The 18,070-nt window shown below is 49.8% G+C and overlaps 1 protein-coding gene across 4 annotated transcripts; it reads left to right on the forward strand.

The window, feature by feature from the left end:
* The first annotated feature begins 7,628 nt into the window (after window positions 1-7,628).
* LAX1 (lymphocyte transmembrane adaptor 1) lies at window positions 7,629-17,510 on the forward strand. 4 transcript variants are annotated; one of them, XM_004756361.3, is made up of 7 exons: window positions 7,629-7,653; window positions 7,966-8,208; window positions 9,554-9,735; window positions 12,514-12,626; window positions 13,039-13,149; window positions 13,718-13,803; window positions 15,540-17,510. In XM_004756361.3, exons 3-7 carry the CDS (start codon window positions 9,653-9,655, stop codon window positions 16,344-16,346), a joined length of 1,200 nt encoding a protein of 399 aa, XP_004756418.1. In that variant the 5' UTR covers window positions 7,629-7,653; window positions 7,966-8,208; window positions 9,554-9,652; the 3' UTR covers window positions 16,347-17,510. The 4 variants fall into 4 exon arrangements, with proteins under 4 accessions (XP_004756418.1, XP_004756417.1, XP_004756419.1 ...); XM_004756360.3 differs by having other exon boundaries at window positions 7,639-8,208; XM_004756362.3 differs by lacking the exons at window positions 7,629-7,653; window positions 7,966-8,208 and adding an exon at window positions 8,235-9,330.
* Window positions 17,511-18,070: the final 560 nt, after the last annotated feature.

An 18,070-nucleotide genomic window follows, 5' to 3' on the forward strand; every position in this document is an offset into this window, starting at 1 on the left:
AGGGCTATGCGCTAGCAGGACAAGCTTGGCTCAGCTTGCTTTGGGCGGAGTCCATAGTTGGGGCACATGAAGCCAGAGGTGAACCTGGAAGGATGACAGTCCTTTCTTATTCTCTTTGCCCTTTTTTTGGTTTGTTTGGTTTTTGTTAATGAAATACATTCTGGACCAATTCATTCCTCTGATACCAGCACCTTTTTTTCCTATCTTGCCTCTGGGGCTCTCCTGTCCCTCTTTTCGCCCAAGTTTTTGTTCTGTTCCATTCTGTTAATTGTTCCATTCACCGACCATTGAGGCCCCCGGTTTGGACCAAAACAGCTTCCTGGCAGGTCATCTGGGTTCTGAACTTTCGTATCTCAGAACTCAGAACTCCCTGCACCTTTCATCCCGGCGCTCCATCAAGTTCCCTGCTGTCTCGGAACACATCAAAGGGAGGAAAGGACTTTGTGGGCTCCCCATGGTCTGCTAGGAAAAGTATGATAGAGAAAGACAGCCCAAACTCTGCCGGCTGTTTGAACAGGCTGCTTCTGAAGGCGGAGCCCGCCCTGGAGGGAAAAGCTTCTGGAGTATGAATTCTCATCCCCACGTCTCCTGCCTGCCCCAGCTCGCACTCCAGGGGCACGGGCACACTGCCTACTTCCTTTCTTTAAAACAGGCTAGGGGAGAAAAAATGAATAATACACAACGGGGGATAGGTCTTGCTTGATAACAGAAGTCATTCACAAAACAGAACTAGTCTCTTTTTCCCATTATAGTTTCCCTCCCAATTACCCTTGCTAGAAGAAAGGGGTGCAAAGCACACAGGCAGGCAGACACACACACACACACACAGCTAGAGTCCTTTCTAAAGCTTGGGCCTGGATTGCCCCTTGTCCTCACCCTGTCTTCCTTGGACCTAGGATCTGTGCCTCTCTACGAGCCCAGACTGAATCTTAAACATCTACGCCTCCTAACCCCAGTGCATGGTGAGATGTGGAGAAAGCTTCAGAGTAGCTCCCTGGTCGAGACCAGTGGAGCGTCGGGTATTGTTTTAATGGCATCTAGAGCCAGCTCAGTTCCTTGGCCTGAGCAACGGCACAGAAAAGCACATGCTCTTCTGTCTCTTTCCCCACCCCCAATTCTAGAAAAGCATAATTGCCCCGCCCCCCACCTTTAATAATGGTTTGCAAGCCTTCCTAAGCCACCATATCCTCTCCCTGCCATCACTGGGTTTGTCTAAAGCTCTCCACCGAGACTCACTGGTCCCCTCCCAAGTGCACACACAACCAGGCAACTCCCTGCTGATTTACTCGGTAGCCCATCCAAAGGTCATTGCATACCGACGAGCTGGTGACCAGCCCCTGACCTGGGTCTGTTAGGGCATAGCCTTCATGTCACCGTAAGCAGGAAGGAAGGTAGAAATGGCACAGCCTCTACCAGCAAATACTTGGGAAACCCTGTTATAAATAAAACCTGTAAACATGCTGCCATGTTGGTGGTGTCATGAACGCTCAGTTGTCCCCAACATGAACCCAAGCCATGAGAGACGACAGGCTGCTGGATCCCTAGACCGCCCTCCTTTAGCCTTGAGAGAGTGTGCCTTCTGGGCTTGGCCATATCCTGACGCAGAACGAATCCTCCGTCTTCACCTCTCCCAAACTTGTGTCAGAGAATACTTTTCTGTCCTCAGAAGCCGCACACATAGAAGGGAGCAGTCCCTTTGGAATGACCTCCTTCTGCCATCCCCTCAGAGGCTAGTGGCAAAATAAGAATGTCGCTTCACCCTGACAAGGCGACCCGCCTCCTAGAAAAGCCAAACGACTGTTGGAAGCTTGGCTTCTGCTCATGAAATCTGAGCCAGGGGAGTGACCAGAACCATCTGAATCGCTGGAGGCTTCACACTCCAAGGTGGGTGCCTCCACCTCTGCCCTTGGATAGACCTGGCCCCTGCGTTCAGGATCATCCAAACCCAGTTTCTCCTGTGTCCCCTGTAATAAGAGGTCTCAGGGAGCACCCTCCAGACACAGCACTGTCAGTCAGCGGGGTTTTTGGCCTCATACCAGGCCCCGTAACACCATGTTGAAGGACTGGGAGGTGTGTTTTAGAACTCCAGATGCCCATGGGTTGGCCTTATTGAAAGTAAGTACACATGAGAGCTTAGTGGAAAGAGGAAGTGAAGCTGAGGACGTCAGGGTCAGGGACTAGCAATGGCCTTCAGCTCCCGTAAGAGGGAGAACTAATACTCCTGTGGTAATCCAGAACCTTTCGTGTGAGTCAGGAATCCCAGCATCTGGGGCGCCTGGGTGACTCAGTGGGTTAAGGCCTCTGCTTGCGGCTCAGGTCATGATACCAGGGTCTTGGGATCAAGCCCCGCATCGGGTTCCCTGCTCAGCAGCGGGCCTGCTTCCTCCTTTCTCTCTCTGCCTGCCTCTCTGCCTACTTTTGGTCTCTGTCTCTCAAATAAATAAAATCTTTAAAAAAAAAAAAAAAAAAGAATCCCTGCATCTTCCCTACCTAACCTTAGGAACTGAAACTGCTGCCAATCGAGTAGGAGAGAAAAGGGGTTCAAATCTTTGCTGCTCACCCCGTGGCAGAGGTTCTGAAACAGAGAAGTTGGGGAGGTAGAGTAAGATGCCCAGGGGGGCAGGAGACCCGCATCCCCAACTGTGCCTCTTGAGTGGCTTGATTTTCCATCTGGACAAGGAGACAGGTGAAGCACATCAGTGATTTTCAGATTACACTTTGAAGATCCGAAAGACATTCTTTAGAGATGATTCAGAGCCCACAGGTGTCCAACAAAAATAGCTTTAAAAAAATCATATTTAGCCTATAGGTCAGCGATAGCTTTGAAAAAAAAAAAAAATGCCTTAAAGTTACTGTGAACGGGTCCTCTCTGAGGTCCCTACCGGCTCCGAAATGATCCAAACGTGGGTGACACCATAACAGCAAGACTTGTGGAATTAGATACACGAGCAATCCTTATTTGGATCCTGTCTTGATGGTTTCCCATTGTAATCACCCACGTAAGCATAAACACAATAGAGTCAAACTTAGTGATTGGCATCCATCCATCCTGCTAAGATGGCCATCTAGCTGATTCACCTTCGGAATTTGTTGTAAAGAGAGCAGTGGTCCGGAGATGCAGAAATCTCATGCAGTGGAATGGCACAGAATCACAGAGGAGAAGCAAGCCGGCTCCCTTAAGCTACGGTGGTGTGTACCAGCCTGGGAATTGGAAGACCTAGGTTATAACCCTGACCCTGACCCAAGGGTCTCCCCAACTCGGGCACTCTTGCCATTCTCAGTCTAGTGTCTCAAATTGCTGTCAGTAATCACGGGAGAATTCCTGAGTGACACTGCACTCTCATTTGCTTTATCTCCCCTGGAATGTGGCATCACCACGTGTGCCCTGGACACAAGCACATGCCAGGACATGTGTAGGCAGGTCGGCCACTTACACCTGCAACAAAGACAAATTGCTCCACAGTCCTTAAAGCACAAGAAATCAGTTTCTTCTCTAAAGCCAATAAACTCTAGTACCAAACTAGCTAGCGACTCACCACCATCTGCAGGAGGGTCTCTCTTATCGGTTTATTTATAGTCTCACCTCCTCCCCTTAGATAGTGGTCCTCTCGTCGCTCAACAAGCATGTGCTGTGCCAGGCGCTGTTGTAGGAACCAGGGATGCAGCAGGGAACAAAACAAAGCCCATGCTCTCTTTGAACTTGGTCTCATGGAGGAGAGACAAAGAAGTATACACGTAGCATGTCAAATGATGACAAGGACCAGGGAGAAAGGGAAAGTGTAAGAGGAAAGGGTGAATGGGGCATGAGGGTGGATCTTTTGTTTTTTTTAAAGATTTTATTTATTTGACAGAGAGAGATCACAAGTAGGCAGAGAGGCAGGCAGAGGGAGAGAGGAGGAAGCAGGTTCCCTGCTAAGCAGAGAGCCGGATGTGGGACTCAATCCCAGGACCCTGAGATCATGATCTGAGCCGAAGGCAGCGGCTTAACCCACTGAGCCACCCAGGCGCCCCGAGGGTGGACCTTTTGATGATTTTATTTATTCTAGAGAAAGAGAAAGAGGCAGAGGGAGAGGGAGAATCTCAAGCAGACGCCCCAGAGCGCTGAGCTTGAAAGGGGGTTTGATCCCACAACCCAGGAGATCATGACCTGAGCCAAAACCAAGAGTCAGTCACAACTGACTGAGACCCCTAGCGCCCCAAGGGTTGCTCTTCTGTAAAGAAGACCTCTCTGATGAACAGATATTCATGAAGATATGTGAAGGGAGCCAGAGAGTGAGCTAGATAAATATGTGAGCTAGATAAATAAAGAGATTCCAAAGGGCCCAGCAAGGGCAAAGGTCCTGCCGCAGGAGACCGCGATGTGTTTGAGGACATACAGGGGAGACAGGAGTCGGAATGGAGTGACTGAGCGGGGAAGGGCAGGCAGGGAGCTGGGAGCCCGGCCGAGCCGGGAAGCCATCGTAGGGTTGGCTTTCATGAATCAGGAAAGAGCTGGAAGATGTTCACCTACGGACTGCAGTGATCTGCCCTCTGGCTGAAGGGCCTGTCGTGTGGCTGCCGGCTGCGGGAAACGGAAGGACAATGTAGATTTGACGAGTGCAAGTACCATACACGTGTGGACCCAACTTAATGCTGAAGGACACAGGTAAATCCGAGCCCCCTGTCACACTGGTGTCCTATGATACACAGAAGAGTGAAAAGAAAATGCTTGCTCCAAGAAAATTCACATCTATGACTCGTCCCCAGAGTTCAGGAACGCCCGGGTTAATGAAGTGATGGAAATGACATTCTACTCACTCACGCAAGAAGGAAACAAAGAAAACCCTCTCCACCTGTGCCCTTCCTGTTCCAGCCTCCCACTCCTATTGCCACACCGGTTGGCTCGTCCCCGGGGCCTCTGCCCTCAGGCCTCCTCTGAGGTAGGCTGGGCCTCATCTGATTTCTGCTGTGACTGCCCACCCACCCCTGTGCTGCCGAGGAGAGGCCCCCTTCCTGCTCAGAGCCCCAGGGTCAGAGCCTCCCAGCGTGTGTGGGCTGGCTGAGGGGAAGCAGCGTGCCCGCAGCCCTGGGGCTAAGGGGAGACTTGGGGCTGTTAGCAAGATAGCTGCTCATCGGAACACGCCTCACAGCTCGCTTGGCTCCACAGCTCTGCCGAGGCCAGGGCTCAAGGGTTGTGGGGGGGTGGGGCAGGGCACCAAGCACAGACTCCAGAAGGACCCAGGGGCAGAGGTCTGCCCCGCTCTCAGGACGCCAGCCTTACGGAAAGGGATCTCTTGCCTGTCAGCAATGCCAGCCCACCTCCTCCACCAAGGCCCAGCCTAAGTGAGTTCAAACGATCCCCGACCCTGAGTCGGCTCACACTCCTTGCTTTCAAATTCTCCCCTTGCTCCTCAAGGGCCTCGGGCAGAGTGGGGGCGGGGAGCAGAGAAATCCTTCATACTTTCCAAATCTTTTTGTCCTAACCCTGCTCTCTCTCAACTTTAACTTAAAAGGGAAGTATTTGCTGCCTTTGTTCTCGGTTTCAGACTTGCCCAGACTGGAGCAGGCCTCTGGCCCAGAAGCAAGTGAGCCAAGAGGTAGAGAGGACTGCCACCCTTAAGGCTGCAGCTGTCACCGGCTAGGGTTGTCTCAGCCCCCAAACCTTCAAGAGCAAAGCCTGGCTGGGGCTGTCTTTCCCACAGGGCAACTTCGGCAGTTGGGGGCCCAGAAATACAAAAGCCACCGTTCACCCCTTCCTGGGGCAAAGGAGGCCCCAACACAGGAGCCACATCGCCCTTCCTACAAGGAGCAACGAGGACCATGCAAGGCTTGTCTCTTTCCTTCACAGCTGAGCACACAGTAGAACAAAATACCAGACGCCCATTTCTTTCTCAGTAGCTCCCCCTGCTATACACTCAGGGTCATAAATTCCTAGCAGCCGTAGGCCCCTAAGAGACCTCAGGGGGCCCCCTGTTCTGACAATCAGGCACTGGGCCAGATGCCAGAGATGCAATAAATATTTTATTTTATTTTTTTTTATTTGAGAGAGCGCACACACAGAGGGAGAGGGAAACGCAGACACCCACCGAGTGGAGAGCCCAATGTGGGACCTGATCCCAGGACCCCGAGATCATGACCCAAGCGGAAGGCAGACGACTAACTGACTGAGCCCCCCAGGCATCCACAGAGATTCAATAAATCAAAGTCCCTGCCCCAGAGGGGTTCAAAGGCTACTTGAGGAGACAGGCATTTAAACAACTAATCCCAACAATCCGGAGGTATCGTGCCGGGTTGCCCTGGGGACCCAGAAGGGCAAAACCCAATTCCAGAGGGGGAAGTCTGCGCAGAGGTGGTGACACTTACAATGTTATTTTTTTTAATCAATTTTTTTAAACGACACCTGATCTTTATAATAATTCAGCAGTAGAAGTCCAAAGAAGAAAGTAGCAAAATACCTCAAGCCCCACAACCCGGAGATAACCGGTATAAACTCTTCAGATGGATTTTATTGGAATTTTATGAGACAGAGGAACTGCAGTCACAATAAAGGAACCAGTGCAAAGGCCCAGAGCACGGAAGTGACAAAAGCCAGGTGTGCTCACCCAGGCTCAGCACGGCCTGCGGGCCTGAACACACTGCGCATGGACAAAGTCGGGATGCCCAGTGCCAGATGGTGGGACACTTCCCGTAAATCCGCATCGAAGGTATAAAGGGATACATGGCAGGAAGGCAGGCGGAGCATCAAGAGAGGAAGAAAGAAAGGCCAAAGGAGGCAATCCTTTAAGTGTAAAGATCTGAGCCCAGAGCCCAATGAGATAGTCAGATTAACAACAGCCCCCACCTAACGAGCTTGCATACGCCAAATCCTCAGCCGAGCATTTTCATCGTTAGCCCGATTAATTTTCACAACAGCAGTGCGCCTAAGTAGTGGTATTGCTATTTTACACCCAAGGAAACACCCAGAAAGATTAAAGGACCTGTCCCAGATAACCCTAGCCGTCACGTAGATCCGAACTTGTGTGGATGCTCTTAACACAGCACCTCTGTCTTTCCAGAGGATTCTGAAAGGTTTTTAATATTAGTAACATCGCTGAGTTGGAGCAAACCCCTCCCCTTTGCTGACTTGGAGGCACAAGTTCTGTCGTTTAAAACCAATCTTGATACTTTTTTTTAAAGTAGGCTCCATGCCAGGCTTGAACTCATGACCCTGAGATCAACATCTGAGCCGATGTCCAGAGTCATATGTGCAACCAACTGAGCCACCCAGGCGCCCCTAATTGTAATACTTTAGGATCATACGTCATGTTGAACCCTGAAATCATTAAAAGTGTTTAGCCACTTTTAGCGAAGCACCAGAGCAATCAGGTTTAAAACATGTGCCCTGTTGCCCGGGAATCAGTAGTTTTCTGCCATTATCATGATGAATGATTTTACACAGCAGGTTTGGTTTTTTGTTTTTTTTTTTTTAAGATTTTATTTATTTATTTGACAGAGAGAGATCACAAGTAGACGGAGAGACAGGCAGAAAGACAGAGAGAGAGAGAGAGAGAGAAGCAGGCTCCCCAGCGAGCAGAGAGCCCGACGTGGGACTTAATCCCAGGACCCTGAGATCATGACCCGAGACGAATGCAGCAGTTTAACCCACTGAACCACCCGGGCGCCCCCACATAACAGGTTTGTGGTGGTTGATTTGGCTGGTCGTGGCAAGGCTGAAGGGAAAGGAGAGACGGAGGCAGGACTCAACCCGGTCTGGAAACCACGGCACAGCCTCCGTTCGGAAGGTTGCTTCCCTCAAGTGTGGGGGGAGGAGGGAGTCAGGAGACCGGAGGGAAGATTAGTCTGACTCAAGCGCTCTGGGTAGATAAGAGTGAAGTCTTAAGAAGATCATGCAGGAGAATTTCTTTTAAAAAAGAAAAAAAAAATTTTTTTTTTTAAAGTAGCGGTCAGGGTTCTGAGGCTTGGTCCTGCTGGCCCTTCTCTTCATAGTACCGCCTGCCAAGCTCCCGGTTCACACACAGCCTTCTGCTGGTACCAGTGGCTCGGGATAGGTCCGGGGAGCCTCGCTGTCTCGCCCACTAGTCCCAGCCACAGGGGCCGGGGAGCGAGGGATCTTTTTCTCCTGAGGAGTTCTAGTTCTACTCAGACCCATTCCCGAGGACAAGCGGGCAGAGACCCAGATTCCAGCTCTCGGAACCAGCTGCCTCTGGCATCGCCTCCGCTTCCTGCCAGGTAAGGCCATGTGGAAGGAAGGCAGCAAGGACTTGGAAGGCAGCGTTCCCGGGAGAGCCAGGCGGACCCAGTCTCCCTGCTTCAGCCCCTCTCCCCTGGGGGCCTGTGAGAGCCTGGATGCGCAGAGCAGGGGTAGACAGCCCCGGGAAGCCTGGGGCCTTGGTGTCCGCTGGGAAGAGATGGGGGAGGGCCACGGTGCTGAGGCACTGGCTGTCTTCCATGCCAGCCCTCTGGGAGTCCATTTCCTTGTGGAAAGCCTGGTCAGAGGCCTTTCACAGCCTCCTAAAAGTCTCAGTGACCCCTTCTCTGTGGACTTCCCCAAGCTGCAAAGAGTTTCAGGAGATGGGTAAGAGAAAGAGGAGGCAGCTAGAAACAAATTTTGAACAACTGTCTAAGTTTGGGACACTTTGGGTCGGCACAGGGAATGAGGGGTCTGGCCTCTAAGACAGGTACACAGCAAGCAGGACTGGGATGATCTCCAGAAGAGCCCTGCGAGAGTGAGGCAGCCAGGGGACCAGGAAGGGCAGGGCTTCAAGAAGGAATGGCCTTCAGGGCCCCGGCTGCCCCAGCATGGGCTCCATTCTGAGCGTCATCTCCAGAGAGTCTCTAAATGTGAAACACAGACCAGCTTTGTCCAAATCACCCGGGGAAGTGTCGATGAAAACCGCCTGTTCCCCTGTAGAAGCCCAGAGAAATAGTCACAAATCCCCCCCCCCCCGCCTTGCCCCATCTTTAGTCACACTCCCTACACCTACAAGTCCACAGCGCTCCTGGCCAACCTGGGGAACAGGGCCTGCAGACATGTTTTCTTCTCTTATTATAGCTGAGCAGCATTTCCTGTGCCCCGTGCTTCATAAGCACGTTGGTGGTGTCGTTTCCTGTGACGACTCTCTGTTTCCATTCTGGCAAATGTTTGCTCTTTTCTGTCTGCTTTTGGGGGTTGGGGGAGGATGAGTTTCTCACGGAGTCTCTCTCGAGCCTCTTGGCAGTTTCCCCCTCTGTGCCCCTCACACATGCACCAGAGAGCTGAGAGCATGCCGTCTCCCTGAGCCACCTCTCTAGGGGAGCCCCGCACTCGGCTGAGCGCTCACCTCCCGCAGTGGGCACTGTAGCCACATCCAGGTAGAACCAAGCCTGTCGTCATTTTTGTGTTTGGGGTTCACACAGCCTAACATTTCAGGGGGAGAGACCAGGGAGATGCAAGTTTGGGGGGGAAAGAAAGTTCTAGAAAAATTGGAAAACATGGAGGCGAGGAGGATTTCTATCAGTCTTGTCTACTTAAAAAAGCGTTTCCGATGGTATGTAAAACCAATTTTGCCTTTTCTCCTGGGGGATGGCAACTTAGGAAGAGCCAGGAGAAGTGGCAACATGTGTTAGCTGTTGACAATTAAGAAAAGGCTTAGGAGGAGAAGCTGAAGCCAGAGAGGTTGCCGTGACAGCGGATATGATCACCCCAACTCTTTCCAACATCGGAGGGAGGACCTTGGAGGCCAGGACTCTTCAGGTGACTGAGGGCAGCCTGGACAGGTAAGTGACTCGGGGTGATGAGCTCCCCCCTCCCCTGATTTAGACAGACAGCCCTGGGCAACCCTGGGGGCTCCTACCCCAGCAGTGCTCCTTGCCCTCACAACCACGCTCAGGTCCACTGAGACCACCAAACTCTAGGCTTAGAGAAGCTTGCTCAGGACTGCTGGGAGGAAAGGAATAGGTTTAAAAGAGAAATGGGAGTCGCAGGGGGAAAGGGAAAGCAGTGTTAACACAGGATTTCCTAAGACCTTGTTGCCTGGCCTGGCTGGATTTCTTACCTCGCAGAGGCCCCAATTGCTGTCCTCAATTCTTCCTGTCTCGGGTCCCAACAACCACTCTCCCCCACCTCCAAAAGAAACTAGGTCCCACCATGATGGAAACAAAAGGCCCGTTTTTTTCAACAATGTGTTTCAAGGTTCTAAAAACTTTCCATGAGTGGGAAACGTAATCATAGATGTGATCAAGATACATCTTTAGGATATAAAATCTCACAGAACTAATCATGGTTATAAATTTTACTGCTCAAATGTTCAGGATCATACTAACAAAAATTAAAAGTCCAATAGCAGTTGGAGCTTCGGCAACAGCTGTAGCTATAAATCTCAGCTCTGTGATAACAGAGTAACTCAGCCATTTAAAATCGCTGTCGTTCAGGGAAATAAATGCGATTACCATGACAAAGATGTGTCCCCCGCCAGTGGACAGGAGCGCTGATGGGGAATGAATTCCAAAGTTGTCCGAACCCTGAAGCACCCCCCAAAATATTCACTTCTGTGTTCATTCATGTTTGTTAATTCACTCATTCATTCGACAAATATCTATCTTGCCCTTGCTAAGTGCCAGGCACTGTTCCAGTCACCAGATCAACAGGATCGACAAGTCCATGGCTTCCTGGAGCTGACAATCAAATGGGAAAGTCAGATATAAACAGATAAACAAAGAGATGTATAATATAATGTCCATCAGTCTTAAGTGTATGAGGAAAACACAGAACAGACTTGAGGAGCCTGAGAGTAATAGGCTTGTCCGAGCCGGTGACATTTCAGAAGAGGCCAAGAGAAATGAGGGACTGAGCTACATACCCCGACACCTGGGAGAGGGAGCTGCTGGTCGGAGGCAGGAATGTGCCGTTCGTGGCCAAGGACAGGCCAGGAGTCCTGGCTGCCGCAGTCAGAAGGGAAGTGATAGGAAATGAGGTCAGATGGTAGGCATAGGGGTGTCTGGGTGCTCAGGCATTCAAGCATCTGGCTCTTGATTTGTACTCAGGTCATGACCTCAGGGTCGTGGAATCGAACCCCACATCAGTTCTACACTCAACCCGGGGTCTGCTGGAGATACTCTCATCCTCTGCCCCTCCCCCATGCACACATGCGCACATTCTCTCTCTAATAAATAAATTAAATAAACCATTTTTTAAAAAACAAGGAATAAGAAGGTAGGCAGAAGCCAGAACATAAGGTGCCATGACGTCCTCACTGGGTAGGGACTGTGGCTGTTATCCCAAGTGTGATCAAAGTCACATGGGTCACAAGAAGAGGGGAGACATGATCTAACTTACTGTTAAGAAGATCACACTGGCTCCTGTGTGAAGATAGGATGTTGGGGTCAAGAGTGAAAGCAAGACAACGCTTAGGGAGGTTACTGCAAAGGTCCATGTGGAGCACACAGTGAGTTGGGGGTGGGGGTGGAGTGGTGGTGGCAGTGGAGGGGTGACAGGTGACTGGGTTTGGGAAAGATGACCAAGGTTGAGCAGATGGAATCTGCTCGTTAACTGGAAGTGAGGTGTGAAAGCAAAGGAGCAGTCAAGAATGGCTCCAAGGCTTCTGACCCACCCACTAGCTAATGGGCAATACCAGAGGAGAAGCAGGCTTCTGGGAGAAGAACGGGCATTCTGTTTCAGATGTATCTGGTTTGAGACATCCGTTGGGCAGCCTAGAGGAAAGGTCTGGTATAAGTTGGGTAAACAAGCCTAGGACTCAGGAGCACAAAAGTCTTCCCTGGTAGCTGATCTGGTTTCTAATATTTAGGTCTGCTAGAGACTCTGCTGTCACCCCCACCCCCACCTCCCGGCGACTTCTCATTACAGTAGGCAAAGCAAGGCAGTAACCCCAGCCCTGTCAGGGAATCACAAGCAGCAGGAACTCACCCCTGCATGTGCAGTGGTTACGTTCCACAAAACAGCAAGTGTTGCTTGGAGACCAGCTCCACAAGTTGGTAAACGGGGTTTGAAAAATGCCCACAAGGCAGACTCTGTCACGGAGCAGCTCCCTCCCTACACGGCGGGTAACCCCTTCTTCCACACAAGACAGGATGCCCAGGAAGAGGGAATGAGGGTGAGTAAGGGCAGATGAACCTGATTTGGTGACTTTGGAGGACAGGGGGATGCAGTAGAAGGAGCATGGTCTTTGGGCCCCAACAGACCTAGACTCACTTTCCATCTCGGCTCCTCCCTACTGTGTGATCTTTGATATATTACTCTGCCTCGCTGAGTCTGAATCCCAGGTTCCTGGCCCCAAGGAGAGATGAGACTGTTGTAAAGATCAAATGAGTTTCACACACACACAAACCCAAGGCACCCAGCAGGCATTCCAAAGGGACAGTGCCCTTCTCCTGTGTCCAGTTTCCCTCCATCCACATAGAAGACCCTCTCTCCAGCCACACAGCCCACCCACCTCAGGCTCCCATTCCAAGTCCTCGGGCTCCAGTTCCTGCAGGAAGCCTCTTCTCCGACCTCCTCAGCCTCCTACAGCTAGACATGGCACTTATTTTTCCTCACAGAGAGAAAGACCAGAGCAGTGCCATCTTTTCCGGGTTTGCAGGATTCCTTGCCATCCTCCTGACTACTGTGATTTTCTACAGCCTGTGGAACTGGAGTAAATGGAAGAAGTACCGTGAGTCCCTTGATTGTCCCAAGTTGAGATGCACAGGCATCAATCACACAGCCTGGCATTCAAAGCCCCGTTTATTCTTCCAGGATAAGCTCTTACACTGGGAAATACTCCGTTCTTCTCTGACACACTGGTCACTGTCTTACTCATCTAAGCTGTGGCTCCAAAAGGCTCCGTGCTGACTGGAGTTCCATTTTTGAAAGTTGTTGCCCTGGGACACTCATGTCCAACACCCCACATGCCTCCATTTCTTCCTCCTGCTTCTGTGTACCAAGTCTTCTAGCTCAAAGCGACTTGGGCAAGTGTGAAAATGTACTTTTGATGATACATAGTGAGAGTGGGGAACATTTTCAGGGACCATCTCATCCCCAGGGGCCCCCACATTTTGTAACAGTGGTCTCTCATTGTCTTGCAGGACAAGCTCCCTACTTTCGAGTTACCATCATGCCCTTACTGTCTCTGTCTCGACCCAGACAAGGAGCTAAAAATATTTATGACTCCTTACCCCAGAGGCGAGAAGAGCTGGGTAGGTTTTTCTTTCTAATCTATGGAGCACGCATGTCACCAACCTTCTGCCCTCAGAATGTCCTCTCACCACCCAGAGGCAGCTTTCTTTAAACACTCAACCCTTCTGCCCTTCAAGGAGCATGGAGGAGGATGAGCTAGACAGAAACAGGAAGTAACTCCACTGGGGGCCTAGAGAGCTCTGAAAAGGGAGCTGGGGGTCTTCTGGGTCAGGGGAGGGGTTGTTTTATCTTGGTATGAAGTTGGCCAAAGACAGATGGGTATGTCTAGGGATGGGGAGACATACAGAAGGAGAACATGGCCTCCGGGATTACAGGTGGATAAGTTTTGCCTCAGGAGCCACGAACTACTGTGCTAGTTTGTGCCCTCTGGTCCTTGCTAGAAACCAAGGACAGTTCCAGGCCTCAGAGCACATCATTCCCCCAGCTCTGACCCTCTTGCCACAGAACACCAAGCCCTAAATACCAGACGCCACAAGAACCCACTTCACCCTCTCTGCGGGGACTTTTTAGGCTGAAGCGTTCGGGGACTGGCCTGCGAGCTTCAGGACTCATTCTCTGTTCTTTCAGGGAGACGTCAGTCAAGAAGTAACCGTATTTTTAGTACCGAGAGCCTCCTGTCCAGAAATTCCGATAGCCCTCCTTCTGAGCCTGTGGTAAGAGTCAGGTGAAGGGACGAGCCCCTTGGGAGAAATGGCATATTTCTGACTGAACTGAGGTAAACGAGTTCAGGTCACAGATCTCCTTTCCCGACAAACAGCATGTCCCCTGGCAGGTGCTCTGTGACCCTATTAATATATTAGGAAGACGAGCTCAGGACCTCCCTGCAGCCCAGGGAGAAAAATTAAGAAAGGTGGAAACAATTGTTTGGGATTTGGGGGAGGGCATCAGAGCGCACGTATTCAAGGAGTGATGTCAGAACAGAAGTGGATTGTTCTAAGACAGGTAACGGCTTATCCCAATAGAGTATTGTCCCTTACCTAGTAAATCACCTCAGGAGGGTACACAAATATTTCAACAATGCAGCTTGTGCTCAAAACCTCTTTAAAGCCCTCCTTGGGGAATTCCTCCTGGGGTCTGGGGCAAATTGTTTCAGTTCTCCTCAAGGGCAGGTATCTTTGTAAGTCGTTGAGGACTGTAGCTGGTGTAGAAAGTGATCAAACGGGGGATTTCCGAGGTTACCAGGGGAGTGCTATGGTGAATGACCGTGACCGTATGTGTCATATGATGTGGAGGCAGCCGCCAGGCAGGAGTCCTGTAATACTGTGGAGCAGAGACCCCAGAGAGTAAAAGGAAGCCTTTGAAGCTCGGGGGCTCGTCCCATAGATAAGTTCTCTCTTGCTCCTCGAAGAATCGGTCCCTTCAATTTGTGGTCATTTCAAGGAAACACAATCTTACCGCGGCTGCTGCTCCTGATGCTCCCCAGCCTCTCATTAGCCAGAGCTCTGGGTTCATTACCATGTGGTCACCTCCCGGTCCCGCCCCCATGTGTCCCACGCTTGGGCTCTGTTCCCATCTCCAAGACTTCCTGGGGTTGCAGGTCCTCCTGGCTGATAACACGCAGGGAAGAGGAAATTCCGCTGCCAAAGTGAGTTCCGGCGCTCAGTCCCAACCCTGTTTAAGGCCACAACACATCTGATTTGGACTCTGTAGCATGTGAACGATACGTTGAGCCAGTTGCCAGCATCTAAAAATTGAAAAGATTTCACATTAAAGTCTGGATGTCCAGCTTTTCTTGAAAAGTCAGAAGTTCTGGAAACAGCAAACCGGCGTCCTTAAATGGCCGTGAGGGGCTGAGTCTCTATGTCAGCTGCCCCTTTACTAATAATACCAACAGTGTTAATGCTTTCCATGGGCGGGGAACCTTCCATACACTTCACACATAGTCATACACTAACACCTCACAGAACCCATATTATGGCGGTATTATGATTGTCCCATTTTATATGCTAGGGAAGAAAGGCACGAAGGGATTAGGTAACTTGCCCACACAGAGTAGTAAGGTGGGATTCACACCCTGAGTCTAAGGCTGAGTCGCTACCTTTGCACACTAGGCTGTACTGCCTCATGATGAGCTCTGAGGCAGCCCGCTCTCTCCAGTTTCTAATACTCCCACCTAGAGACTCTCCGTTGAACACCCACACTGTGGCCAAAATCCAGTAGGAATTTATGATCACATTTACACTGTTGCTTTCCTTAAGCTTCACCCACTTTGTTCATACCTGCCTAGGATCTAAGGCTTTGCATTTGCAGACCCCCAACTTAGACATTTTCTCCAAGGGGAGAACCAAGTGAAGGAGTTATCAGATAGCGGTACTGGATGGGGAAGAAGAAAGGCTTCGTCGGTATTTCTGCTTCCATCCTGTCACTGGCTTTCTCTTCTTGCTTATAGCCCTCCCAAGCAGGCAGTGGCCTCTGGCTGCACGGAGACCATGCTCCTGCCAATGGCTATGCAGTAGGCATCTATGACAATGCCACATGGCTCCAGATGTGTGGGGACCTCACTCCCTCGGCAAACTATGTCAATATCAGAACAACCAGAGACTGCCGGAGCATTTCTTCAGAGGATTCAAGAGATTACATCAATGTCCCCACAGCAGAGGAGATTGCTAAGGCTCTAGCTTCTACCAACAGCACCCCTGAGAACCTCTTCACCCTCCCAAGTGCCCAGGAGCAGAAGCTAGAGCTTATTGAGGAAAAAGACAAGGGCTATGGGAATGGCAGTGACCATGCCAGTTTTCCGTCTCCAAGATCCAAGAGTGATGATCCACTCAGTGATGAGGAAGGCTCATCTGAGACCTCGAATGACTATGTCAACATGGCAGGGTTGAATCTTGAGACCCTCCAGGGGAAGCAGCCACGGATGGCTTTCCAGTGCTATCGGGATTATGAAAATGTCCCATCAGCACTTATCAATAGAAACCACCAGCAGGTGGAAGAAGTGATCCCCTCAAACCCAGACCACGTAGAAGGCAGGACGGAGAATCCAGATACCCACATCCAATTTGTCATGCAATCAGGGAGGGTTCTGGCTCTAGGGGAACCTGTGACCCGTCAGCCATCTGCACAGAGTGAGACTAGTCAGATAGAACATGGAGAAGAAATGTCAAATGACACTTCTAATGACTATGAGAATGTGCTACCTGCCAAGTCCAGAGACAGGGACTCCACGCACAGGCCACACATAGCTTCTTCCTGACAAATTAGGACCCAGGCACCCAGCTGAAGAGTTCCGTGGAGTAGTCTATCCTGCTGGATCCATAGCCTCTAAAGGGGCTGGTGTAGACCACTGACCATCCTTGTATTTCAGAGTTCTTTCAGGTAGACTACAAAGAGGCTGAGATACACAGAAGCTAAGGGACTCACAAAAGCCAGCATCTGGGAAAGCCAGAAAAGAATTCTTCCCAAGCAGGGTGCTGGTAACTCTCATACCAACCTAAGAATGTTTGCTGAAACTGCCCTATAGGATGGTTACTAGATTAAAAATGAGAGTACTTTCATGCACAGTAGAAACATGAGGTGTCCAAAATTGTTACCTTGGCAAATACCAGCAGGACACAAAACAAGAATACGGATTAGTTTGTAATCCTGGCAGAAGCCAAAAAGAAGGAAGAAGTCGGAGTTGGGGTGGGGTGGCAGTTTCCCGTTGAAAAAGAGTGTGGACAACAAAATGCTAGAGAACATGTGGACACCAGAGGGTCATTCATTGCAACTGTTTGACAGTTTCTTTTAAACCTGCAATTACTATACAGCCAACCCATTCCACTCCTGAGTGTTTACCCAAGCGAACTGAAAACTTGTGTTCATACAGAAGCCCATATATGACTATTTATAGCAGCTTTATTCACAATTGCCAAAACTAGAAATAAGCCAGATGTCCTTCAACAGGTAAATGGAAAAATGAACTGTGGTATATCCATGTAATCCATGTAATAAAGTTATCTATACTCAGCAGGAAAAAGGAATGAACTATTGGTTTGTGCAACAACATGGACAAATCTTAAATACATTTTGCTGTGAAAGAAGCTAGACCTAAAAATCTACACATTGTATGATTCCACTCATATGACATTCCGGAAAAGACAAAACTATAGGGATGGAAAACAGATCAGTGGTTGCCAGGTTTAGGGAAAGGGAAGTTCACTCCAGAGGAATTTTTAGGTTGCTGGGGTTCTTCCGTATCATATTGTGGTGATGGATACAGGACTCGGTGCATTTGTCAGAACACAAACTATATAGCACCACGAGTGGCTTTTACTGCATGTAAATTTTTTTAATTAACCACGCTGTCAGGGGAAGCCATGATGGAATGCAGATTAAGACAAATAAAGCTAACTATATTACAGATGAAGGGGGTGGGAGGGAAAAGGAGCTGGTCTAATTAACTTTGGGAAATCATGTTTTCACTTGAAACTGTAAGATAGAGACACACAGAAAACTACACAAACACTGTACTCTAGTTGGTAAATTCATATCTCAGAGGTATATAGGTTAGAAATCTTGAAACTACTTTAAATGTATACTAAGATTCAACAAATAAGTAAGTATAGATAAGGAGGGGTAGGCTTCTCACTATTTGAAAGGCTACAATGGGGGCGCCTGGGTGGCTCAGTGGCTTAAGCCTCTGCCTTTGGCTCAGGTCATAATCCCGGGATCCTGGGATTGAGCTTCGCATTGGGCTCTCTGCTCAGCAGGGAGCCTGTTTCCACCTCTCTCTCTGCCTGCCTCTCCACCTACTTGTGATCTCTGTCTGTCAAATAGATAAATAAATAAAACATTTTTTTTAAAAAAAGGCTACAATGAATTCTGTGGTACTGAATTAGAGTTGGAACTATAGTTTGAACTCTTGTTTATTTTAATATATACGAATAGATACAGAAATATAGATATGTGTATACGTAGGCTAGCAGACATATATTTCTT

This window comes from Mustela putorius, unplaced genomic scaffold (genome assembly GCF_011764305.1).
Source record: "Mustela putorius furo isolate JIRA1106 unplaced genomic scaffold, ASM1176430v1.1 tig00000508_pilon_pilon_pilon, whole genome shotgun sequence".
In the NCBI taxonomy this organism is placed as follows: Eukaryota; Metazoa; Chordata; class Mammalia; order Carnivora; family Mustelidae; genus Mustela; species Mustela putorius.

Bases quoted from the DNA above. Each gene is read 5' to 3' on its own strand.
- LAX1 (XM_004756361.3), top strand. From the start codon at position 9,653: ATGATCACCCCAACTCTTTCCAACATCGGAGGGAGGACCTTGGAGGCC. The intron at 12,627-13,038 runs GTGAGTCCCTTG...ATTGTCTTGCAG, and splicing joins GAGTAAATGGAAGAAGTACC to GACAAGCTCCCTACTTTCGA. The intron at 13,150-13,717 runs GTAGGTTTTTCT...CTGTTCTTTCAG, and splicing joins CCAGAGGCGAGAAGAGCTGG to GGAGACGTCAGTCAAGAAGT.